Source organism: Mycteria americana, chromosome Z (genome assembly GCF_035582795.1).
Source record: "Mycteria americana isolate JAX WOST 10 ecotype Jacksonville Zoo and Gardens chromosome Z, USCA_MyAme_1.0, whole genome shotgun sequence".
NCBI classification, from domain to species: domain Eukaryota; kingdom Metazoa; phylum Chordata; class Aves; order Ciconiiformes; family Ciconiidae; genus Mycteria; species Mycteria americana.
The window spans coordinates 13,794,308-13,822,109 of record NC_134396.1 but is presented as its reverse complement, the minus strand read 5'-3'; the positions used below and the strand labels follow the sequence as shown (position 1 = coordinate 13,822,109).

General features: G+C 39.2%; 1 protein-coding gene across 1 annotated transcript in view; it reads right to left on the bottom strand.

The window, feature by feature from the left end:
• RAB3C (RAB3C, member RAS oncogene family) overlaps window positions 1-27,399 on the bottom strand; it is a 131,949-nt gene extending 104,550 nt beyond the window's left edge. Inside the window, exons 1-2 of the mRNA XM_075526920.1 lie at window positions 27,321-27,399; window positions 16,859-17,086 (exon numbers count right to left, since the gene is read on the bottom strand). Coding sequence (XP_075383035.1) covers window positions 16,859-17,086; window positions 27,321-27,344 — 252 coding nt within the window. The 5' untranslated portion in view covers window positions 27,345-27,399. The remainder of the gene's footprint in view (window positions 1-16,858; window positions 17,087-27,320) is intronic.
• Window positions 27,400-27,802: the final 403 nt, after the last annotated feature.

The following is a 27,802-nucleotide window of genomic DNA, read 5'->3' as shown; positions in this document are numbered from 1 at the left end:
TATTGCCCCAGGAGTCCTTTGGCTGCATGGCCATATCCCATTGGAAAAATCTATGTGATCCTTTTCCAAACATGAAAACATACCCATTTGTAGAAGATTTTGGGGAAAGAAGACAACTCTTAGAAGCGGTTTTAAAAATGACCATTCAAAAATTTTAAAAGGCTTAAGAAATCATACAACCACCTTAGCAAGTTCTTTACGAGGCACTATGCCACTGACTGTAACAAAAGTAGTTTTTGCTTATGAAAAATCATGCCCAGAAATGCCTGATAAAATAGCAAATTTAAGAAAGTGCAGCCTCTTTCTCCATGGGAAGCATCCATCACAAACACCACCTCTGGAAATGATTAGCAGTATACAGAGGGTCATAAATCTATCAGCCTGCAACAGGTATTATGACCTATCTTTGAAGGACTGGAAAATATAATCTCCACCCAAAACGAACTATATGAGCTCTAGTCTCAGTTCTCCACCTTTTTGTAAAAATATAGCAGCGGCAACATTTTCTGGACCAAAAAGTACAGAGACTTTCTAGAACATTCTGGATTCTGCCACAAAGGTTTTTCAAGATAGACCCATGATTACAATAAAATTCAGACAATCATTTGGTCTCCACAGAGACATCAGACCAAACCATGAATATAACTTTTTTCCATAAAATGGATGCAAGCATCTATCCATACACAGTAGGATTAGAAAGCTTTATTGTTTTGCTTATAAATTCTGCCTTGATGGCCACTCTCTTTCACACCCCTTTTCTCAAAAATTTAACAAAGCTGGCATATTCATGTCTTTGAGCTCTAAACTGTCCTGACTAATAATTATTAATACCCATCTTAATTTTCCTTCTGCAAAATCCTTTTCTTCACCAGACTGTGAAATTCACAATGAGAACATAGGCACCTGGTTCTAATAAACAAAAAATGCCTTAATGTTATTAACCACTGGCGTCATCTCAGCAATGGCATTCAGCTAAAGGAAGCTTCTGCATGCATAACACTGATTCATTGGTTAGTGTCTGTCTCCTTAATATCATTTGTGCTACTCATAACCTGCCCAAAGTGCTCTGGTGGTCATTAATTTACAGCATACAGATTTTTGCAAAAATTATGAAAAGCCATGACTAAACCAAGAGTAATCTCTCAACCACTGCCTATTTTTGTTGTCAAAGGTATCCCTTTGTTTTCCAGCTACTAAGGGTAGGATTCAGCCATCTAAAATATAAGCATCTATTTTACTATATCTTAGGCCTACTTCTTTCTCCATTTAACAGAACGTGCATTTCCAAAAAGGAAATTCTTATGGGGAATTTTTCTTTTAGAGACATATTTTAGCACAGAATAAATCCTCTTCTGAAGATAGATATTTCTGACCACCAGTTATAGAGCCATAGTAGACTACTAACTTAGAGAACATACCTAAATCTTATCTGACTAAGACCTTAAGTTTCTGATTCCACTTCTGTGTTACCTCTCCCTCCCCCATTTTCCAATATAAAACCTGGATCTGCACCTTACCAAGCTTGTTAACTTGGCTCTTTTCACTTTGGTGGAACAACACTGTTGTATACCAACTGACAATCTGTCCCTAAGTGTAACAGTTACTTACAATTCCAGAATAGATAAGAAGCTGCTATTGCATACTTTTCTGAAGGCTTTCTTATTTGAACTAGTCAGGAGCAAACATCACCAGGTTTGGAAGTTCTGTCCACAAGCTTATCAGATTTAGAAATCTGAATGGAAATCTCATCAGGATAGGTCCAGAAAGCATCACTCAATTTAGTTGTGTAAGAGAAAATCTTCTGACATAATAGTCAGAGGTCAACTTTCCTACAATGTAGCTGCTGACTCAGTCACAGCACTTGATAAAACTGTTAGATCTTGAACTTAATATAATATTGTCAAATTCACTTGTTTCCTTGCCGTAATGAAGCTAAAATCTTTTCTAAATCTTCACGTCCTTTTAAGGAGTTTGGCCTTATTTGTGTACAAGAGATGCAAATTATAGGGTAATTACTAAGTTAGATTTAGAGGTGATTCAGTTCTGGATGAAGACTGTCAAGCAGTTAAATTAAGACCTTCAAGGACATTAAAAGTTGTTAAACTTATTTCTTTCCTCCCTAGCATATTCAAAGCCAGACTACAAAATCCCTTCCAGAAACAGAAAACAGAGCCTATTAATCTCCAAAATGCTAGTAGTCTGGCAGCCCTGGAGATACAATTTGGGTTACCAAGAGGATGAATCACAGTAATTCAACATTGTTTCTTTCAGACATGGTAGTGATTTGCCATAGAGGAGGATTTGTTCTATTATTAAAAGTTATATGTGATAAAAATCTATGAAACAGTCAACCACATTTAAAACCCTTGTTCATACACCACTGACAAAATCCACAAGGCAGTCAGAAAAAAAATCCTGTATTACTTAGGTTTGGAGTTATATTTAATGAGACAAATCAATGGAAGATACACTAATGGACATTTTATGTAGGTGACCCTACCCTTTTTTTAAATTGCTAAAATAAAAGAAACTTCCAGCATTTAAAAATCATTCTACATAGGCCATGTTTATAAACACACTAAACAAGATATCCCTGTGTCACTGGACTGTACCTGTGGATTTAGCTATATGCTTCCAAAAGAAACAGCCATAGTAAAAGATGAGTGCTACTCTTGAAAACTCAAGTTCTCACAAAAGACATATGCTCATTTTGGTCTGTTGAAAGTTATATTTGGGCAAATCATTAACACAGGCTTCCTTCTGCATACTCAGAAAGAAACAGCTGTAGGAAGTGAATTCTCCTGGCCTGCAGAACAATCCTATTTCTTAAGAACTTCGGGGGGGGGGGGGGGGGGAGGGATTACCTTTGCACTCAGTAGAGTTTATCTGGAGTTGGGCTGTAAATTAGGCAAGCCCACTGGGTACTCTTTATGTTCTCACTGTACTACATGGAAGTAAATCAGGTGAAAAAGCAAAAGGGAAAATAAAAGAGCCCCCAAACTTAAAAAGGTTTAGAAAAACATTGCCTGTTTCTACTATGTGAGGGCTGCCATGCTGTGCTCCTGTGTCATTGCTTTGTGTTTGAGACCCTTTGTGTGGTAGCACACTGTGTGCTGGAAACTTTGCTTTATACAGTGATTGCACTGAGACAAAAGATGTATTAGATGAATGTGTGTCCATCATTGTAAACAGAGACAGCCTCTAGCATCTTTCCAGAACATGTTCAAAATACAGCAATCTCCTTATCCAAACCTAAGCCAGTTTTCCCTGAAAACCTTCTCCCACTCCTATAAAGAAGGTGTACATATTTACTTATTCTTTTATATGCAAAGAGAAGGAAAGTCGTACAATTCTATTTCACTTCCTAGCTGGCAACACAAAACGGAAAATATCAAAGAATTAAGTCCCAAGGGCTGTGCTGTGTTCAGAGTGAACTCCATAGTTTATACAAAGGAAGAAGAAAAAAGAAACTAAGAGCTCAAGAGAGAATGGTTATTGCAAGATAGGTAGGAGATAGTAGTGTTCCTATGTTTGCAGAGGGAAAATAGGGCTTTCTAACCCAAGGTTACTCAACTTACTTTTCTGAGATGCCCCACAAGAGTTTTTATTTCTAGCCAAATACAGGTTGGGCTAATAATGTAAACTACTAGTTTTCCTTTATTTTGTTTTCTTGCTTACACGTGTGAGAATGTATTTATTTTTTAATCTGCGGTCATTTCACAGACCTTGTCTGGCTGTCTTACATGACACCATGGGCCCAAATATGAATGGTTAAGAACCACTGCATTGGGGCCTAGGATTTCTAAAGGAATTCAGAAGGAAATAGACTGTGATATCTGAGGCTTAAAGAGAAGTAAAGAAATTTTATAATTTAGCAAAAAAAAGCTAGTATGTAATCTATAATTATACCAACTTTAGCCTCTTAGCAATCCTTTAAAAACGGGAATCAAAGCAGAAGTATTACCATAAGATTTCCTGGAATCTACCCAGTTCTTGACCCTGCATCCTTCACCTTGATGAAACAAGAAGACTGCAGTCCTGCCATGCCTCACCTCCAACCTCTTCTGTGATTACTTGTGTACTACTACATGACAGCTCTCAGAAAAACCTTGCTGTAAGGAACAGGCTGGTAAAATTCCTATTTCCCTGGATCCTGTAATTTTCAAAGTATTAAGGCTCATTTGTACATAACAGAGGCCTGAGTATTAAAATGGCTGTGACTGAATTTTCTTGCACTTTTCTAGCTAGGAAATACAGCTTCATAAAAAGCAGGGAAGCTCTTCCTGGAAGAAGGCAAAGAACTAATCTGTTTTACAGGTAAATAAACATTTATGTACAACCAGTCTTTCTGGGTCAGATCAAAAGTATATCTAGTCAGTATCCTCTGTAACAGTGGTGATGATTAAATGCTTAGGGAAAATTGTAACAGCAGGGTGGACATATATGATAGTTCCTTTTAACATCCCCCTAACCTCCAACCACATGCAGCTCTGTGATTTCCTGAGCTAGAAGTAGTTTCCAAGTCTATAAATACTCTCAGTGAGTATCTCACATGAATTTGCCCAGACTTCTCATGACTCATGTAAACTTTTAGCATGTGCGATGTCCTCTAGCAAGGACTTCCATTGTTTATCTACATGTATGGGACTGACAGAATGTATGAAGAGATTCCAGGTTTCTTCTTTCTATCCCTTTAAAATCACAGGCTCATTCCTCTCATATAGACCAGCCCTTATAATGGCTGGTTTACAACAGGACATTTCCATAGGCAGTCTTAGCCTTTCAAATAAAGCAAGAAGTGTTCATGATTTTAGCTCTAAATATATACGGGTTTAATCCCCAGAGCTGATGTCCAATTAAGGGTGTTATATACAAATGTCATCTTCTATCACTGTTTCTTCCATTTAGCTTTTAAGACCCTGTTCCTGTACAATCATAATGGCATTCATTATCTTCAATGTAGAGGCATTTCTCCTGGACTATCTGACTTTTCTGTAAGGTCTTTTTATCCTTCAGGCTGTTAATTACTGTCTTGCTTCAGGTCTGACATTCATTTTCACAGGACTCCTCATATATGCCTCAGTCACATCATTTTTTTCTCTCTTCCCCTCTAATTAGCACAATACTGGTTTTCTCAGCCTTTCCATTTCCCGGCCAAAGCAACTATAACTCCCCCTTGCCATTATATGATCTTTTTAATGCCTTTCTGCCTTGATGGATTCTGTACTCCCTGCAAGATGGCAAACAGACATATTCACACTCAGCTACTGTCTAGTGAGTTTCTTTGTCTACCAGACTCATCATATCCCATGACCAAATTGATTTCCTGTTGATCGCCCCTGAGTCACGCTTCTGTTACAACTCTTCCTACCTGCCACCAGCTCTATCTTATGTGATGCAGCCAGCTAATGACACTATTCTGACCCCCTCATTTCATTAAACTGCCTGAAGGAGAGTGCTGTGAAAAAAGCATTCTTGGCATCTGCATGGGTGGACTTTCTGAAAGGAATTTAGCCTAAATAAGAACAGGAAGAAGGATGGTGGCTCATGGACATGAAGCAAAACAAATACTTGAGTCCTTGAGGTAAAGACAGACCACTGCCATATTCAAAATATCATAAAAGCATTAATTTCCACTGTATGTTTGGGAGGCAGCAATTGGGAGCATTCAGAACAGTGCATGTGCCATTTGTCAGACCAACTCCACACATGCTTTCTAAGGCAATTCATGAATGCCTCTGTCTGTTACACAGACCATCAGTGCATATCCTGTCCATTTGTTACAGGTTTCTTCTAACAGCACATTGATGTCATGTAAATAACAGGCCTGCCTACACATTTTTCCTGTCCAACTGTTTCTCAGTGGAGAATTGTGCATTTTGGACAAAATTAAGTATATTTATTGAAAAAAAATTACTTCACCAAAAAACAAAGCACTAGTCTTGCCTTTGTTTTCTAGAGTAAAAAAGCCACACTTTTTGTTTCCTTCTATTTCCTTTAGTTCCTCTACTCATTACAATAGGGTTTTTCTGCACCTGTCTTCAGTTTTAGTTCCTTTCTCCATATGAAGTATCTGCAGTGCAGTAGATAATGAAATAGTCCCATTTCCTCTGGAATTACTTCACCAGGCACATGCAAGAGCCATATTAACTGTTTTTCATTGGATGGTTGGTAGGAATCCTTTCTCTTTCTCGTATACCCAGATTGTGCCTTTCTTCAGTGGTTGCTAACTGAAAAACTTCTAGTTTATAAAATAATTTCTTATTGTTGTTCCCAAAGTGCCCAATTTGGTACTGTTAAATTAAATTCCACTTCTATTACTTGACATTTGAAAGTCACTATTTTTTTCTGTATGATACGGTGATCCTCTTCTATACTGGTAACACTTCCCAGCTTCCCATCATTAATAAGTTTTATTAGCATATACCTACTATGTATTAAGTTTACTAATTATTTGAGTCCTAAAACCTTTCCACAATGCATTCCAAGTCTGATGTCCTCTCCTTTCAAGACAGCTTGTCATTAGTTCTTTACCCACCCTTCTTTTCATTACTAAACTTCATCTTCTCCAGGAAATTCTCTTGATTCCTTTTGTTTATACAGTTAAAGAATCTTACATTTACATCCAGCCAACTGGGATGCTTCCACACTTCACTCTCTCATTTCTAGTTCACAGTTAGCATAGGTGAAGCCATCTCATGTGTGATCATATCCACTAAAATCTAGGAACCCTAATCACAAACAGATTTCTCCAAAGAAATTACAGTTGAAGTAAATTGCACTTATTGCTGTTAAGAAGTCTCATATGATGACTACAATTTGAATATCTTTTGGAGGTCAGAAATAAGCAGTCCCAGAAGATTTCAGGACACTGCAGAAAATACGAATCCTAATTATAGGTGAATATAGAATTATAAAATATTACACTTCCAGGCTTTTTTTAGCTCAGCTCATCCTAGAATGATTCATTAAGCTGAACAAATATAAGCCTTGCTAGTCAGTGTGACAGACCAAACCATCTAGAAAGGAAAACCAGAAACCCCTATGAGAGGTTACTTAATATTCTTTTCCGCAGTGTTGGCTTTATTTGCAAATAAAATAAACCAAAGTCAACAGTATCCAACCTATATGGGGCAAAAATGCCCACCAAGTATCATTCTTGCTGTCAGAACAGAATAACTGATTAACTGTGACAGACCTAAATTCCTTTTTCTTTTTATAAACACCTAAATAATAACCTGATGGGCAGGAAAGTAAGAACTGTCTACAGCTAGGTACCATCCTAATTTTAGAATAAACAAGTTGGCTAAATTACACTATCAACAACTTCCATCTGAGTTGTTGACTGAATTCATTGAGGCAGAATTTTCTGTATTTCTCAAACTCAAATTAATGAATAAATAAAGTCATAGCAGGTAAAAACTGTGGAAAGAATTTGTTTATGAGCAGTGAGTAATAAAGCAATCTGGGTTAAACCAGAAAATACCTAGATGATTACAGAACAATATTTTTATTCAGAAAAGATTGAAGGAGATTAGCCTTCAAATACACTGAACATAAAGAAAAGTGGGAAAAGCAGCTTCTCTACTAGAAGAATATGCAACCAATATCCTAACTGATTTTTCTTAGCTGACCAAGAAATAACAATGTAAATACAGAGCTAAATCCTCCAGGGATGCTGTTTTGCTTGATGTCATCACTTCACATGTAAAAGCTGGGTGCATTGTCCATAATGTGTTATCTACTACAAATATTATCCTGACGTGACACAGAGCCCCTGATGGCTCTGGTTTCTTACAAAATGCACTTAAGCTTACTTCCAGAATATAATGCAAATTGGGTAGTGTTAAATAAAAATGAGTTGCTTTTGTGTGACCCCCATCATCCCTCAGTCACTTGTGCCCCTCTCAACCCAGTATAATTTCAGAATGACTTCAAGCTGTTCTAACACAGCACAGGGAAACAGCTTGCACTGAGCAGCAGGAGAAGGCAAAAGTGAGTTTTAAATACTGTTTCTACACTCCCCTTTTCATAGTATTTACATTATGGCTCCCGTCCAAGGCTCTGGTCCCCCGATTTCAAAGCCACAACTGCACAGCAAGAGTGCAGCATTTTGCTCTAATCTACAACACGAATCTTATTAAAATGCAGTGACAAGCCTGTATGGGCTTTTTTTAAATTTTCTTTGTAGATTCACTGCAGCTGTATAGATGTCTTAAATATGCCGCTAAAATGGTTCACAGGACCTGGCAGCACAGTTGATTTCACTTTAAGGAATGCTGTCAACATTAATTTCATTTTAGAGATAGACTTATTCTTGCTTCTTAAAATGATAGCTTAGTAAGTATAAGTTGCATTTCACAGTTTGAAGTACACTGTCAGATTTCTCTGGATTTTATTCAGCCTGAACATTTAGAATAGATTATTTGTTTTTCGACGTTAGCCCAAGGTTATTGTTCTTGCTTCAGACCCCTATCACAGCAAAATGGTTCCATTCCCCTTTTCCTTCCCATCCTGAGTCCTCACTTCAAACAAAATCAAAGATCTTGCTATTCAGGTGCCTGTGTATGAAAGACTTTGCTGTCTTCCCTTTCCCTTTCTCATCATCCGTTTTTAAGGAGCCTATGTGGCATCTATATGATGCTTGCACACATGTAAGTACTGGTCCATGACAGTTCTTCCACTGGTATATGCTTCCCTATATGGGAAAAGCTGGTGACTCACAGATCATGATGTGGAAGGAAAAGGCAGCTGAAAAAATGTTATATCGGCCTGCCTGGTCACAGGTTAGGGGGAGCTGCAATTACTTTAGGTCTGGCAGGATAATGATTTGTTGGCCTAAACGATGGCAGGATGCATTTCCCAGGAGTCTGATGAAGTAAACTGCCTAAGACACACTATAGAAAAGTGTTCTAGAAAGTGTCTTAAACTAGCTCAGTTCCTCTTAAAGAAAAGAAAGAAAAGAAAGAAAGAAAATTTCCCCGTGGAAATTTCCACTTAAACAGCAAGCCTTATTTAGAATTTTAATTATGCTAAATGCCACCTTCTCTTTCCAATTAATCTTTGCCTTTGAATACAGATGTATCGTTTTACTGATAACAGGAATCTTTATCAGAGAATATTTGAAGTCCAGCTATGATATATATAGTGCTAAGCTGGTCACAGGGACCTGATTTATATGCTGCAAGCAAAGCTATACAACTAAATTGTTGAAGTAGGCAATGGAGGTTTTCATAAAGCAGAGAACTTTGCAAAAAATTGTAAAATCTTTGACCTAATATTACAGAAGGCTTTCACAAAACCATTGGAATATTGGGAAAAACAGTGGAATTCAATGCTAGTTGCAGTTCCAGGACTGACATTTACCTCGTTTCCTCTCCAAACTACCTGAGGCCAGGAGTTTGCAACCACTTTGATGCGTATGAGTGTAAGGGTAAGCATATGGGATCAGGCCACAGGGGTCTCTGGCCAGGGCGCTGAAGTGATAGGCACCATCCTTTTTTTTGAGTTGAGCCAATGTTTGAAACCCTCAAGACATGTGCTTTTTATAGCGATAAAATTGTAATGTCACATCAATATTTGAATAGCCAGTGCTACTTTTTGAATAAAAGCATATCAATTTAAAAAGTGCTATCACTGGCCAACATGGCCTGTCTCACAAAGCGTACAGCATGTGCTCTTTGCACTGAAGTCTGTCTGAACTGAGTATGCCTTTTACATTGCCAAGATCTTCTTTGGCACTGAAGACTGGGCCCTGGTTCTATACAAGAAACACATCAAGTCGTTTTACAAGATGTGTATTGCTTATAATGGATGCATTTATATTTTACACCCAGAATAGGTCCCAAGGTAGCATTTCTTGCAAAAAGTTTTACAGAGTTCAGTTTTGTGTTTTCCAGCAAAGGACTGCAGTATCACATCTGTTACCACTTTTGCAGTGTGATTTGGAAGGAAATAATACAAGCCATCACATGTAGTATCTGCAACTGTTTCTGAGTTTTTACAGCATTTATAGCGCCCTGTCTCATAAACTCTTGGTCTCATTCTCACTCAGGCTCTTCAGTGCTTTCTCTCACATCATGCCTCATTGTATGAGCAGTTGCAGTCAAACTTCAAATAGCAGAACACATATTATCTTTTCAGTCTCTGCTTATATTTACTTCTGCTCTGATGCCTTTAAACTTTAAGCTATATAAACTATTTACATTATGTATACATTAATAGATTATACAAACTACTAGCATCTACTAAAGTTTAGAGAAAAGGCAAGCTGTCTTGTCTGCCTTTTAGATAAGCAGTTTTCTTTTCCCTGACAAATACCTACATTAGCCATCTCACCTTCCCACCAGTTCGTTCCCACTTGACTGGCTAAAAGTGAACTACTTAACCATTTTTTTCTTGGCTACTTACCTAAAACAATGGAAACCTGAGCTGAATTGGATCCATGGGCGCAACTTTAATATAAACAGAAGAACAGGTACAAGAAAGAACATAGAATAAACAGGGCAAGGTAAAGAGAGCACTAAGAATCCTTGAATTAAAGAAAATATACAACTTCTGGAAGTAACTCAGATCCTCAAGTTATACAAAGATTAAAAACTCCTGGTGGTTCTCTGACTGAGATCTGAACACAATAGTACTGACTGTACTGTAATGGGCTTTCCCTTGGCTGTGCAAATCTTTAGTATTTGTTGTTGAAAACTCCCGGTGCTACAAAAAAATAGCGGAAAAAAAAATATGGAAAAATAATGATTAATGAATGCCAGTATTTCTGAGAAATAAAGTATACCAAATATGACTTGCACAGAAGTAGAAGAGCTCTCAATAAACATGTAAGAAGCACTGCGTGAAATAATACAGCAGTATGAAAATAGGATCCTACCCCAAAACTTTCAGGTAAACATTGTTCGTGGCTCTTCAAAGATATGTATTGTGTAGAAAAAAGCAAAGGAGAAGGAAGGGAGTATTTTAGGCTAAAAATATCCAACCACAATTGGGATAACATTCACGTGTTGGAGCGCAGCTTAAACTAATACAAAAGATGCCCAGAATTTCACCTTGTTTCAGCTAACAGGGGAAGTCCAGAAAGAGCTTGTGTTCTAGCCATCACAACTACATTCCTCATTAACCATCTTTTCACAGGAATGGTTCCTTTAGAGCCTTCTGACAGAACAACATTTGTGAACACACTGCATTGCTCATCACCACAGGCAGGTCAGCCTAACCCAAGGCTGGCTGGAGCTGCTGCCCTTTCAGGTCATGCCTGAAAGGGCACGGTTTCGACCCAGGCTTACTAGCACCCTGCCAAACAGTTCCTGGGCAAGGTTCAGGACTTAGCACAGGACAGAGACCTTTTCCAATACAAAATCTGGATGTGTCCATCCTCTTTCAGAGACTAAAAGAGTTTAAATGTATGGACAAAAGCTATTCCATGCCAGCTGGACTCTGTGCCAAAGGCCAGTCTTGGTGTGATTAATTTACGAGTACAGGTGGATCCAGAGAAATCCCAAATCCCCAAAGTTTTCAGCCTTTTATATTGCTGTCTTCAAATCACTTGTTGCCTGATATATTACTGGATATATATTTGATTTTCATGCTGAGATGAGAAAATTTCATCTTCAATATTAGATTCACTATCCTCATCTTAAAAGTCTGTGCATTCAAAGCAGCAGCTACACATTGTCACCAGCACCTGAGAAAGGAATCATGAAGTAAACTTTCATGTGGCTATCATACCAACTAAATTTACGCACGAGTGAGATGTGACAAAATCAGGCCCTGAAATTCCTGCGATGAAACATGTGTTACATTCACTATCTGCTATCTCCACATGCTACTGTTAACTACCCTTTCATTGCTTCAGCTTTCACTACCTTTCTTCTGAACCAGTGTATTTCGTGATTCTTGCACTGATGCTATAGCCTTAGTGACTGTTACAGGATATTTCTGCAATATTGCACTGCCTCCACACTTGTAAGTTACTGTAAGCTACCCCTTAAAGACTCCAATATCAAGGCAATTTTCATTCATACTGGTACTCCCACAGATCCTTCTAACACACATACACACAAAATTATTCTCATTTTAACTGAACCCCTTTCTACTGCTAAAGCACTGTTAGGGAACTTGTAGAGCAAAAAATCAGGTGCCTAACATTTATTGGGTTTTTTTTAACAGCTACTATAGTTTTAATTATTGAATGACAACACTGGATTTCCTCACTCAGCTTATAAAACCCAGTCGTCACTTATTCCCTAAGCCCTATGACAATTTATAGAAAACAGTTGATGTGAAGACAGCAACATTTTGGGTATCAAATGAAACTGTTACACACAGTTCTAGGAAGGATATGCTGACACAAGCAGCTCTTACACTGTCTTCTCTAGGAGGATATCCTTTATTTGTGCGTGATCATTGTACCTAGTCCATGAAGTCTATGGCTAGTGCCAGGGAAAAACCATCTAAGTAGCAAAAGGCAGTGTTTGATACTTGCACCAAAGTGCTGCAATCAGATAGAAACTACACCAATATTGCTGTTGAATGCAGTTAGAACATTTTTGTGTAATAAACAGATCAGAGAGGCAAAACTTGATGCTTTATTCCTCAAGCAAAATTTGTACTGAAATCAGTTAGAAATCACTGAGGGTTCTGATCAAGTAAATTTTAAGTATGAGCCAAAGATGTGGTATGGATACACTGTCAGTTAAATAAATATGTTGACCTGTCTTTGTAAAACTTAATCTGTTTTCTAGGAATCAATATCTGCACTTTATTTTTCCTTTTTTTCCCCTATTCTAATGATTTATTTTGACAAATGTTAGCTAACAAATTCTAGTGTCCAAATTAGCCTATATTTTCTCCATCACTTCTTGCAGTCTATTATTTCTATTAAACCATTGACAGACTTTACAAAAGTAATGCAAAACTTTATGGCATCGCAGCTACAGGGTATACTGAATGTAATGATTTATACAGTGAATACAGTGATAGTTTTATGAGGTTAAACTTAATTTTATTTTCTGATTTGCACCTCTTTGAGCTTTTAATAATTTTCTTCAGTGTGTATTTTTGTCAGAATTAGTATTGACAAGCCATTTTTTAAATTCAATTTAATTTGAAATCTAGCAGTTTGAAAATGAAAGAATCTTATAGCCTTCCAGGCCCATCCCTTTAATACTACTAGCTCAAACCAAATGGAGGAAAAATGTATTGCTGTTTATTATTTGACACTGTAAAACATCCTAAAGCCCTCTGATGGACTTTTATCCTGTGCACGTATATGCCACATACAGACACAATTCCTCTCCAAAATTTCTTGTGATTTCTGTTGAGAAATCAATACCTTTTAGGTAAAATCCCTTTTTTAATGGATTTCTCTCCTTTAAAACGTAAAAAATCTGTTAATATGCTGTCTTCGTAATGTGGTGGTGCTATGACAAGGTAATGTGCTATCACTACTGAATATAGCACTTGAACTCTGAACCTCTCTCAGTTCCAGTGAGAAATATTGTGGAAAGAAGGTGTTTGACTCAGAAGGAAAAAAAGCAAACGTTACAGTGCTCCCAGCAGGCTCTTTCTGACCATATTAAAAAGATAAAAAGGTAAGTACGAGGGAGAGCCCCATCCTCCCTGACTTGAACAATGAAAGATGACAATTCAATTCACGTCCTTTGAATCCAAGAATAAGACACCGTTGCTTCAAAGCAAGAAAAAACCTCAGACAAACAAAAGACCTGCAGGGCATCCCAGTATGTAAGACAGTACCTACTTCAACCTGTTAATCCTTGCTAGTTCATCTGTGATAATCACACAGTGAATTTTATTAAGAAACAATGACTCTGCTTCCTTGAGTGCCCATGCTGACTTTCAAACAAACTTGCACCCTTCACTAGTAAGCATATGAGAATCTTATTCTGAGGAAATCAGTGTTTCGAGCTCCAACATGCTTCAAGTTGAACACAAAGCATCATGCTGAAAGGGCTATTAAACATGAAATTCAAATGTCTACCCAAGAAGAATATGTACAAAATTGTAACAGGACACATGTTGGATTAACTGTGTCTCTAGCTAGGGAATTTTAGTGACCTAATACATTACTATTTACACATTTCTGCATCTTACTGCCAGGCAAGGACAGCAGAGCAGCAGCATTCTATGTACTTCTTCACTGCAGTACATGGCAAAGTAATTCGGTTCTGATCTTGTCATTCAGAACACATTTCAAAGTTGCACTTCCAGTTTCTTCTGACTATTCAAACCTGTGAGATTTTTCAGAATGTTTTATTTCATATATGCTGAATATCATTTATCACATCATGTCACGAAATACTTTGCCAGTGATTTTGAAGGAAGTGTTATAACCTCATGTGTGTTTCTACCCAGAGTTAACATCAAATCACCCTCACTATGATTCATTCAATTCTATATTTTATCTAATATAAATGGCCTTTCATAAATGCAGTTTGAAATGGAAGTGGATATTGCAGGACTACTATTCATTTTAGAAAGACATTTGCATAATCAAAGAAAAGTAATAAAGTATAATATAATATAAACAGATGTTACATACACAGATTCTCCATATTAAGAACAATATGGCTGTTGATACAGCTTACTAGATGGGGTAACAGTGCTCTATTTCAGATTTCGTGCACTAGAATAGCTTTCTGAAATACTTAACTGATTTTATTTAAGGTCCCAGAGGTGCAACAGTCAACTGATTTACTAGCAAGCATAAATGCAACACAATGCTCCGATGCAGAATACTCCATCTAAAAAGTGCAAACAGCAATAGTGAGCTGTTGTAATTTGAGTAAATTTGGCAATGACAAGTCCTTTTAAGAACTGACATTAAAATTTTAATGGGAAAAAAAAAACAAACCAAGATGCAGTACTGGCTGGGGTAAAAAGCTTTAGCATGAAAGTAAGATCTGAAGTCCTGTCTCTAACCCTACGTCCTGGCAGATGACTTTAGGAAGGTCTCTTCCATGGTCTGAGCCTCTGTTCCCTCTTCCCTAAGGGACATGGAGCTCTTCTTTCACTCTTTCTTTCACTCATTTCGATTGCAAGTTTTTTCAGGCAAGGGCTGTCAGAGTCCATTTGGACTCTGCATGTTACAGCCATGTAAAGAACAATAAAATGTCCATTTTGCTAGAATTGGAAATTTATTCCAGGTGGCAAGAATACAGCTGCTACATCCTCTCTATGCCATGCATAGCCCTGAACACATTTAGATTAATGGACTGCTTTGAGCCAAGCACATATTTGTAGTCTGCTGTGGAGAGGCATTATGAGAAATATACTGGTGTCAAACTAATCACATTAATACAACATTGTAAATTAACATTGCTGTTTTTGCTAGGAGAGACATGAACAATAAAATCCGTTGTAGAGGATACTTGGTGATTAAAAGAAGAACTGTGTAAAGACTATAATGTGAACACAATTTTATTGCTCCATTATAAAAAAATAATAAGGTAATGTCAATGTGAATTACCATGTGATCTCCAACATTAAAGTACTACAGTGAAACTAGCAAGTTATTGCAGTGAAAGTGTGCACATGACATACAGTTACCTAGTATGTAGCAGTGTTATATTCATGATAATAGCAAGAATCTAAGCTTAAAAAGGTAGAGAAGTTGAAAGGCAAAGAGACTGTGTTCCAGTTCCTAGAGGGCACAGAGCAGCAAATGATTTGAGATATCAAGGGCTGAAGCCTACCTAAAAAGGCATGAACAAGATATAGCCTAGGAAACTCTGGGAAATTCACCTTTGTGCCTTATTAAAAAGATACTCAATTTATCTGCTGTTCAAAACATGTTAGATGAACTGGTCGTATTTGATCTGAGGTTTCCTGAAATTTAATGGCTGCCCATCATTAAATGAATTTTTAGATTACTTGTATTCATGCACAAAACCAGAAAATCTTAGTTAATAAGGCTGTTACAAATATCTCACAAAGGAAACATTGCTCAAAATCTTCAATTACCCAAGGAAGATGGCAAAGACCTGAGGCTTTAACTCCAGGTCCCACATCGTTAAATGTTCTGCTATCGCCCCCTTTCCTTTAAGTGAGTATCATGCTATGACCCAAGAATTAGAAGATGTAAGCATCAGCGGCGGTCCTGCATAAATAAGTTTTAGCTATCCTTTCTTTCTGAGGAAAGTTTGCAGAAAAGAACATCTATTCCCTGGCATCACAGTTTTGTACATTTAGCATCTTTCTACCATCTCTAAGGTGTAGGCAAGGGACAAGGGTTTTTGTACACTTGGGCAACACAGCTGTTACACTCTCTCTTTCCACATGTTTTCTTCCTCAGCAGAAGGAGGAAGATGTTTCAGGTGATCAAGATGACAAACATAACTAGCAAAGCAAAAAATTATGCCTTCTGTTATGTATCCACTCTCACAGATCCTACATGAATTTATAATTTTTGTGGGAGGAAACCAGATCCTAACTGGTATTTCAAGGTACTTTTTAATAACATGTATCACTTTCAATTTCCTATATATTGCACTGTTTTTTATACCACACCGCACAGATATCAATATGCATCAACCTATGTTATTTCTTAATGGAATTTAATTCAGAATATATACTCTGCTGGACTTCAATACCTTAAAAATACTGTCTACACTCTATTATTCCAGACAGAAAAATGATGCAGGAAATAATTAACTGCGTTTTCATTACTATGCCATATATATATATATATATATATATATATATATATAGGTTATATATATATATATATATATATAGGTTATGACTTTCAGTGCAAACCTACAGTAGCTTAAAACTATCTATCAAACTGCTACAGCTTGCTTATTTCATAGAATTATTATTTTTGGCTTACCCAAATCTGTAGCTTAATTCTTTTTTCATTTTTGAAAACCGTTTTTACTTTGAAATCGATCCCAACCGTGCTTACAAATGCAGACGTAAAGGAATCATCAGCATATCGGAACAAAAAGGAGGTTTTCCCAACACTGCTGTTGCCGATAATGAGCAGTTTGAACATGTAATCAAAGTTCTGGTCAGATGTATCTTTCTGGCCATATCTGGAATCTTGAGCAGATGCCATCTGTAATTCAAAATAAAAAGAAATAGTTTATTGTCTCTTGTATCATATAAAACTGGAAACATTTAGATTTTATTGGAGTTTTTGATACCAGATATGAATTAACTCAAGAAGAAGTTCACAGAGGTTTAATACTTTTTTATGATTCTTGTATCCATGGTAGTAATTCCAGTTGCAAAAGAGGATGTAAACATCACTGGTGACTGGTATAAAAAAAAATTAATAACTCTAAAAATCCAGGACAGTTCTTGAATATATCATTAAAAAGATCTACCTTCAGAAAATGTGATGAATGAAATAGATGGTGAAAATATAGACAAAGATACTTCACATGTACAAGAAGGAAATAAGAGATCAATGCTGCGTTGTGACATAGGAGGTATATTCCCAAGCAAAAGCTTAATGTTTTACATCTGATAAAATTCTTGAACCATTTATTTTATGTTAAATATGCTGCTGTCTTTTGTAATGCCTATAACTTCATACAAAGCATTTTGCCTTTACCAATTTTCAGTTAATGATACCATTAAATAGTGAGTTGAGTATATACCTCTGAAATAAGGTCTCGATTTTTTCTGGTGCTAGTCTATTCTGTAGTTTTGGAATTTGCAACATTAATGCAACATCATCACAAGTCGCAGTTGTCAATGTTTTCAAATTTGAGTCCATAAAATACAGTTTCTAATCCATATAAAACACCTGAATAAGCAGAGATTAATGAATAATGCTAAGTAGCAAGCTTATTTTGCTCTAGGGACTTCAAATATCATGGGTTCCGTGTTCAGTTTTGGGCCCCCCACTACAAGAGGGATATTGAGGTACTGGAGCGTGTGCAGAGAAGGGCAACGAAGCTGGTGAAGGGTCTGGAGCAGAAGTCTTATGAGGAGCAGCTGAGGGAGCTGGGACTGTTTAGCCTGGAGAAAAGGAGGCTGAGGGGAGACCTCATCGCTCTCTACAACTACCTGAAAGGAGGTTGTAGAGAGGTGGGGGTCGGTCTCTTCTCCCAGGTAACAAGTGATAGGACAAGAGGAAATGGCCTCAAGTTGCGCCAGGGGAGGTTTAGACTGGATATTAGGAAATTTTTCTTCACCGAGAGGGTTATCAAGCATTGGACCAGGCTGCCCAGGGAAGTGGTTGCGTCACCATCCCTGGAGGTATTTAAAGGACGTTTGGATGAGGTGCTTAGAGACATGGTGTAGTGGTGGTTTTGGCAGTGTTAGGTTTATGGTTGGACTCGATGATCTTAAAGGTCTTTTCCAACCTATATGATTCTGTGATTCTGTGATTCTGGTTCCATTTATAAAAAGTACACTTTGGGCTTTCAGGAGAGTTGCAGAGGATAACTTGAAAACCTGACCAAAGTTCTACCTGAGACTCCCAAAAAACAGGTGGCAAAAATAAAGAACTTAGAACTGGGTAGTGTTTTACCTCATATGCTTTTTAAGAAAAAAACTCAAGTATTTTGGGAGCCTGGTAGGATTTTAAATTCTTGGAGTTTAGCAATACTAAGGGCAACTCTTTTGCACACTGATTTCAGACAGAAAGACAGATATCATATCCTAACATAAAGGTTTATGGAAAAGCACCTCACATCAAAGCTTTCTAAGTTAGACATCTTAGAGTGCATTTGGGCAATCAGAGAGGACAGCTGGAACCAGGGTGAGGGCTAACCCACCTTCTCAGCAGAATTTCAATTACTGCATAAATTTTCTGAGCTAATTCTGCTGTCTTATAGTACAAATAACAGTATGCCAGCTTCTCTGGCATATAGAAGTGGGGACAAAAACTCCTGAAGGAGACAACGGAAGTAGCAAGCTTTTGAGAGAAAATTCAGTGTAAGATTTATATTTCATAAATAATGCACTAGGGAATGTTTGATTTTGGAATTACCCTTTTATTTGGTAGTGACTAAAGTTCGTGATTAAATGTAGTCTTGGGTACCTATGTGCTTGCACCCTGAGTGTTTGCATGGGCCTTAATATTTATGCACTTCTTTCACAGGTATGCAACAAAGAAGTTTTAGAACAAAAACCTATTACCAAGCATACACATCATTAATCTTTCATCTTTCTGATTTCTATAGCAAAAGACAGAAACAAATCCTGTCCACTTTCACTACTCTCCCTTATTGTAAAACTATTTGGGGATATTTTGCTTAGAACATGAGAAAAAGAAAATCAAATGCTGTTTATACAAGTCTAATCATAACTGGCTATAAAGTAGTAAAGAGTATGCTGATGTTGTATAAAGTTCGCAACAAGTCAATGAAGTCCAGCAGACAAAAGACTGTGCAGTGCTTGGGGATGCCAGTGTGTAACCTGTACACTTTCCCCAGCAGCCTGTTCTGCTGCCCTTCTGGCTCCTCTCTGTAACACAGCAGCTGAAACCAGTAGTTACCACTTCTAGCAAGAAGAAGAATAATTTTCTTTCTTATCTCCTAGGAAGCCTTCCATGTAGCTTCTTCAACTCACTTAAGGTTTACAAAAAGCGGTTTTAGCTTTAATTTCATTTGCTGCCCTCAGTCAATTTGCTGCCACATAGTGCCTTACAATTCATCCCCATGTACTTTAATGCCTAACACTTCAGAAACAGTATGATTCAGTCAGCAAAGGAATCAGGAGACCTGGATTCTAACAATAGTTTTGCTAAATCTTGTATATTATGTAGCCTTCCTGAGTAAGAACGTGCTTCCTGCGGATGGTTTTAAACACAGACTTTCCCCACAGAGAAATTTCAGTGCTCCTCTAAATTAATGTGGTTTCGTGCATTACCCATGCAATAATTTCCTTAAAAGTTCTTAGAAAATAATAAAAAAATAAAACCCAACACCTTCACTGTGCTTTGAACTTATGGACTCATTACTTGCAGTACCATAGGCAGAATTATGGGCAAGTTGAACACAGAATTGCAGCCAGCTTTTATTTCAGGGGTAGGAGTATGTCTGCCTATTACAGGATGCAGAAGGCATAGGAAAGGCATGGGAAAGGACTAATTTCTCCACCTCCCACCTGGGGAATCATGAGATGATTAGTGAGGTATTGATAATAATTCAAACTCTTTGGAAAGACTTACTTTAGCCTAGAGAACCAGTCTCCCTAGACTACCAATAGTGATCCTTTCTCGTGTCCAAAACCCAAATGAGTTTTAGAAAAGTAGTACTGCCTGCACTAGTCTGAAGAAACATCAAACTCAATATGGGTGCTAAGACTTTGCCATTACTTCCCAAACTCACTCATTCTGTAGTAGCATAGAGACAGATTCTTCAGAGTACAATTCACATCAGCTACATCAGGCTCCTGCTCTAAATGATACTCTAGAGGAGTCTCTGCTTTTCTGCTGACTGTAAGGGAAACCCAGATGCTTGGTCCTCTTGAACTTTGTGAATATGCCTGCAGTGCTTCTCTTTCTTAAATGCAAGCTGCTGACTTCAAGTAAGTATGGGATGCACTGTAGCCCACTTCCCGATGTGTTAATATGTCAGTTGGCTCCTAACAGGACTTGTCCCTACTATGGAGGCATTTGGCAAAGCAATGTGAAGAAGCCAGTGCTGATGTTATGTTCCTCCTTTGGAAACAATGCTGGAAATAATCACCAGGAATGCCATGTTCAGACCTGTAATTAAATACTACATACATGGACAAGAACCAAATAAACATGCCAACCTCACTAATGCTATGATACTCTGTTTCCAAGAAAGCAAAACTCTTACCTTTATTTTGACAAAGTTCTCTTCTCAAATGATTAAATGGATATATTAAACAAGCATCACTTTCAGCAAAACACATTGAGTTTTCTCTTCAGTAAGATTTTGTCATTATTTAGTAAAATTGAAGACAGAATGCACAAGGCTATTTTCATTATCATATTGCATACTTGCTTTTTTGTAGAGTGAGTCCCTATTCAGATGTTAGCACCCTATCAGGATGTTAGCACCAAAGGTAGTCTCAGGCCACCTCAGACTCAGGACAGATTTGAGAGTCCACTGGGAAATCTAAGGTCAAGACAACAATCAGAACACCTATAGTCAGGAGGTCTCACGTGCCTGTTCCTTATCAAAACTGGGAGAACGTACATCCCCAGCTTGAATATGGTCCAAGGGCAAAAAAGGATGGCTTTGTATGCTTCCCTGCTTATACCTTAAATGTGGATTATTTATGGGCATAGGCAAGTTTAATCATTAAGCAGAATTTTCTGTATCAGACGCAGGTACTTTTCAAGTCTCGTGTTCAGCTGTTTCCTTGATCCCAAAAGAACAGGTTAAAACAGGGCAGGGTTGAGAACAAGTGTCTGAAAAAGTTTGTGTTTACCTGCCACCTTCATGATAATAACAAAACACTTGGCTATGTTACTCTTTATGGCCTTAGAGAACCTCATTCTTTGACAGAATTAATTTGAACAGCTTCCTCACTTAGGCAGAGCAGCATGCCATGACTTCCCTGGCCTGCACATCACTTCAGTTTGCACTTATATATGCACCCCACTCTGGATGCCTAATGGAGGATGAATTGCCCCTGGAAAATATGATGCAAAAGGCAAGAAAAGATGTGATTGAAAATACTGAGGTTCATTCCTTTGTGCCTTTCACAAACACATTGTTTTCTTTTAAAAACTATAACAGGCATGTTTCAAAGGAAAAGATCGATAGTAAGCCCAGGGAAAATGCCTTTTTTCTATCTAAAGTAAGGCTAGATAGACACTGATTAGCTAATTTACAGTTGTTTCAAAAAACAACACTCCTTTTCTATATACAGTGTAGAAATATATACATTTCCTTTGTTTTCTAAAAAGAAACTGTCTTTAGTCATTATTTTAGGAAAAAGACAGAGCTCCCTGCACATGCAGCTTTTTGTGAGGTGACCTTTTTGCTTTTTGTAAAATATAAGTAGTCAAACACAATCAATGGATATTGAAACAATGAAATACAATGGGAAAATTCAATGTTTGTAACTCACCAGACTGTATGTAGGATGCACCGCAAGTGCATGTCTTTAATGTGCACATCAAATGTCAAAATGTTACCCAGATCCTTATATATAAGAACATTATGACAATACAACCCAGTCATGAAGAAATGAATGATTTTCTGGGTGAAATACCAGACCAATAATCTAGACATTGCATTTTATTCCTAACTCTCTCAGAGGTATCCTATGACTTTCGTTTTCTATATCTTGGGCAAGCTGCTTAACCTCTCTTACTTTTGGTGTGCTCTCAGCAAATATATCAGTATCCACAGATCCAGACCACAGCCAATTCTCACAAACCCTAATTTTTAACTGACCAATTAATAAGACTTAACAGAGTTCAGTGGACAATGCACCAGACACTTATTTGGAATTTACGGATTGCCAGCCATCTGCAGAGCACAGCTTGTGAACCAATGTACTTGGCAGCATCAGAAGAAGCTTATCTGCTTCAAGGTATTATGAGGTTAGATTCATGAATATGTGTAAGCATAACATAACCCAGTCTCAAAGGTGTAGTAAGAAATGCAAAATTGTATTATAAGCGGCACACTGAAACGCCAAGTTGGGGAATATTGGTGACATACAGAGGGGTGAGAGCCTAAAACCTTTTAAAGAAGCTCTACTTGCTTCATATCAGCAGACGTAGCATGAATGTGGCCACAGTGCTGGCAGCTGCCCAGGACACCAGAACACAAGGTGCAATAAAGAACGGTTCTGGCAAGGCTCTAGCACATGGATTCTGGTGAATCTACTTGTGGTGAGCTAGGGCATCATCCTTCCTTTTTCTTTAACCTAAGTTTACCTTCTCCATGAAAAGGGTAGCTTAAGAAACATATTTCCAATTCGCACTCTAGGTAGTATGGCAAAATCCCTTTCTCCAAATAGTGGCAAAACCAGAGATAAAGTCCTAAGTGAGTTAGCCTAACACAGGGTGTCAAGAAGCCACTAGAATAGTGCAGCTCTGAAAAGAAAAAATACAAGCTGTGTTAGGCCAGGTACTCCAGTAGAAATAAATTTGGATTTACTAGGGGGTAGGAAAGAGAATGAAGACGAGACAGCTACAGCCCTCTGCCATTTGCCCTATTTAGTGCAGCACTCAGGGTCATGAGACTAGCAAAGACTGTGCAGCTTCTTAATTGCCAGAGCAGCTGCATCAGGCCAAGAGACAAAGTGAAACACTAATGCCACTCTCTAAGGCACTGGTGAGATGCTGTTAGTAACAATTCTGGTCAAGCATGTTTATGAAAGCTGAGTTCAAACTGGAAAGTACAGAAAAAGGTTATTAGGAAGACCAGAAGAATGAAGAGCTTATTTTATGAGATAAATCTAAAAAATAAAAAGAGTAAGCAAAACATGAGCTCGTTTCTCTAGTTAGTAATCTGGAGTGAACATAGGGAATGAGAACTATTTAGACTTATGTATACTAGAGCAGACACTGGACATCAAGAAGGCAGTATAAACTAGCCCTGAGCACCTCTGAGCTGGAGATTAGAGTATCTAACCAGCAAGGGAACGAGCTTCCACACTACACTTCCAAAAAGGAGTAGTGACAGAAAGAGGACTACTGACTCCAGATGCAGCTTGATCAGTTAACAAAAAGGTGTATGTAACTTGTTTGGTAGACGCAGCAGCTTGGCAGGCTCTTCTACTCCAGTGCTTCTAATTTGAACCAAGACTGATATACCTAATAATTTTGCAGAATGATTGGAGATGAATTGGCATGCTAACTCCTATGTCTAATAGCTTTGATTTGTTTTTTTTTCATCATAATTTTATAATAACCTCTTAAATACCTGGAAGCAGCCTTTTTGCTTTCTATTGCCCTTCTCTATTGTGTTTGGATGTGTCTGTTATAAACCTATTTTGTCTGGGCATAACCATTGCCAGTGACAACAGGATATGAAAAGCTAAGATGAAAATGTTCTCATTTATTTCCTTGACAAAGCAGATTATTCACAGATTATTTCCCACTTCCTAGTTTTCCCTCACCTCTATGGCCTCAGTCACCTTTGAAACGCTCTGATGCCCTGGCAAGTGAAAGAAAGGGTCTCTAGAGATCTAGCATTTCCTACAAACTGCCACCATTAATGCCCATATGCTCTGACAAACACTAAGACCAGGTTATCAAACTACTTTCCTGCTTTTTTATTTTTGCAAAGTGCAAGTATGTGGAAAATTTGCATGCTACAATCAGATAAGGAGTGAAACTTGAAGCGAGTGAATCACTGTACGAATCACTGAGAATTTTCCATTGAATTTTCACTTTTGAAAGTACCACGAAAGCCTTAGGGGAAACTACTGAGAGATACACAGACATTTCAACTAATTCAGACCAATTCTTAAAAGAACATGCAGAAACCATACAGACTTCTATGTTTCACAGAAAAGAGAGTTCATTGCTTTTGACTTCTAAACCAAAGCCCTCTCCATGGCCGTAAGCACTACTAAGATTTATAACTGTTCTTTGAAAACATGGCTAGAAAAATGAAAAGTAGTCATAAAGTCTGACTCAGATCCAATTATATCCAGCAGATGACAATAGCAAACTTTTACATTAGGTAACTCCTTCTCTGGAAAGACTGTTTGGGCTGCCTTTCTGGTAACTGTTGGCCCTTCTGGTCTACAGAAAAATGGCATGAGCTTGAAACTGAAACAAAGAATTCATAAATATAGAAAGACAGTGCTATTGCACAGGCCCTTTTTCTCATCCTGCTAAAATATTTTAACTTTTTAGTTTTCTTTTTAATTATTGCTTGATGGAAATGGAAAAAAATGCTTACACTCTCCTCTGCCTTGTTTTTGTCATGATCAAAAAGACATACACTTGATGACTCTTCCTGTTGCTCTACAATTCAGAGATGGTAACTCTGTAACGGATTATTCCATAAATTTGTTGTGTGCAAAGAAGCAACTACATTTGTTTCAGGTAGCTAAAAGATATAAATCAAGCAATTAGTTCAGCCAGTCTGACAGTCAAAACACATTTGAACAAGGACCAACCATACTGGCCTAATGTTGGAAAACGAAAGGACTCTTAAGAAGAAGAACCCACAATAGAATATTGTTTTACTGGAATCTTTAATAAGAATAATATTTGAGTATGCTGGGTATAGTGTAAGTAGAAGAATGAAAAAAAATCATGCAGAAACTACAAGTGAAAATCAAGCCTCATCTGCCAGACTGCATTTTCACATCTTGGAAAAATCCAGATGCTTGTGATTATAATTTTGGATGAGATATGCTTAAAAATAGACACTGTTTGACCATCTCACCAGCCTTGAAAAAGTGGAATTTGTAGGTTTTTTTTATAGCTCTCTGCTGTCTCTTTTTATACTAAGTCTGTGATTTCTGCTGACTTTTATTAAATTATGTTTAACAATAATTCCATTTGTACTGACAATCATATAAAAAACCCAAGAAGCTGTTCTCTGATATGTGTCAGGTATGTATTTTTTTTTATATCTGGATTCTCCTTTCTTTAGATTTTATTTTAATGTCATACTACCATTTTGTTTCCACAACTATTTAACAACATCAGTGAATTCAATACCTGTCAAAATGTCAAATGCAATAGTGACCAATCTGCAGTTGTCATCCTTTACTAGCGAAATTTGCTTTGAATGAAATGCTCTCCAAAGCCAATACATACTAAACATGGCTTCAGTATCTCAATAAGCATGTGTAAATAAATGGCAAATGCCACACAAACATTTCCAACACACGCATGTAGCATGCAGAACTAGGCATTTTAAACAGCGTCCTAATTACTTTTGTTTTCCAATCAGAAAACTGAAAGACATTCTTACTGAAGAATGGCTTATTTCTAGTGCACCTCTTTGGTTGAAAGGTTTCAGCATGTGACATCCGAGCAATTGCTCTGCAAAAGATTTATGAGATTATCAGTCTCTGTCCAAAGTCAAGCAAACCCAACTCCATATCACTGTAACTTAAGATTTCAGACTTCTTTCCGAGCATGCATATTGAAGCAGATGCAGATCTTCCCTTCAGGCTGAAATTCTATTACTGCCAGAGTAGATATCCAGCATGAAAAACATTAGCTAACAGAGCTGCACTTCATAACTTAAAAAACAGCAGACTGCAAAAGTGCTCTTTACATTGTATAAAATCAGCGGGATTGATTGTTACCAATCCACTGTTAACATGACCGATCTATCAAAAACACAGTCATGTGTTTGAGTGTTTAGTCTGGGGCCTCTGGAGCTCCTGCATGAGATTATAAAATAAGTGCTAATTAAACTGAAGTACAGCTCACCAGCATAGACTGTTTTGAATCAACAACACAGAAACTGCTAAAAACTCTGCATAATGTACCTTGTATAGGAGAAACTATAGCATCTGTTTCTCCAGTGCTAAGGGGCAGTATATGTCTCCATATATAAAAACTACTGAAAAGCGACCACCTCTTTGCTACCCCCATTTCTAGCCATGAGCCATCTCTCCCTGGTGGGGATGGATAACTGCTCCTTGAACAAACAGGTGGAGATGTCATGCCAGCTTCCTGCGCATCCAGGTAGGACCTCATTACATCTCATCACCTAACAACTTACATCCATTCACTCCCAGGGGAGCTGCGACCAACGCTCATAGGGCAGTATCTGTAAAAGACTGTTCGGTTTGCCCAAATGAGACCCAAAAACCACGTGTGGCCACGGTGGTGGGGTGGTGGCCACCGCAGGGCCGTCCCTCCAGCCCCCCACTCTGGCTGCCCCTCGGCCCGGGGACCCGCGCTGTGCAGGGCACGGGGGGGGCCCACGGCACTCCTGTGCCACGACGGGCTGCGGTCGCCCCCCGCCACTGAGATCACCCTCTCACAGGGACACGACCCCCCAGGCCCCATCGCATGCACCCTGGGCCCCTCACGCATCCCGACCCCCCTCACACACACCCCGGGCCCCCTCACACACCCCGAGGCCCCTCACGCACCCCGGCCCCCCTCACACACATCCCGGCCCCTCACACACTCCCCGGGCCCCCTCACACACCCCGGGCCCCCTCACACACCCCGAGGCCCCTCACGCACCCCGGCCCCCCTCACACACATCCCGGCCCCTCACACACTCCCCGGGCCCCCTCACACAAGGGGCGTCCTCACCCCCTCCCTGCTCACAGCCCCCGGCCACCAGCGGGAGAGCCCGGCGCGGCGGCCTCGCCATGCCGCTGCAGGGCGGAGGGGCTCCTGCCTCCTCCTGCCAGCGCCCGGCTCCCGGCCGCACTGCGCCCGCCGCCGCCGCTCCGGCCCGGGGACGGACCTGCATGGGCGCTTCGTGCCTCATCGCCGGGCGCGGCCCGCCGCTCGCTCCGCTGCCGCTCACCGCTCGCTCGCGCACGCCAACACCGCCGCCGCCGCCCGCCCGGGCTCTGCTGACAAACCCGCGTCGCGATCAGCACCGGAGCTGTCCCCGCTCCTCCCCCGGCACCGCCCCTCCCTCCCGCGCGCTCCCGGGAGCTGTAGTCCCCCCGCCCCGCTCCCCCGCGCCCGCCGCCGGCAGGGCGGGGAGGGAGGACTACAGCTCCCGGGATGCTCTGCGCCCGGGGGCCCGCCGCCGCGGAGGACGGCGCGGGCGGAGGCGGTGCAGCCCGGGCGGCGGCGGGGCGAGCGCGGCGCTTTGCAAACTCCTCTCGGGGCCGCCGAGAGGCGGTGGGGCCGGGGAGGGCTAGGCAGCTCGGGGCGCGCTGGCGGGAGTCGCGGCGTGGTTTGCCCGCGCCGAGGCGGAAAGCAGGGACGGAGCCA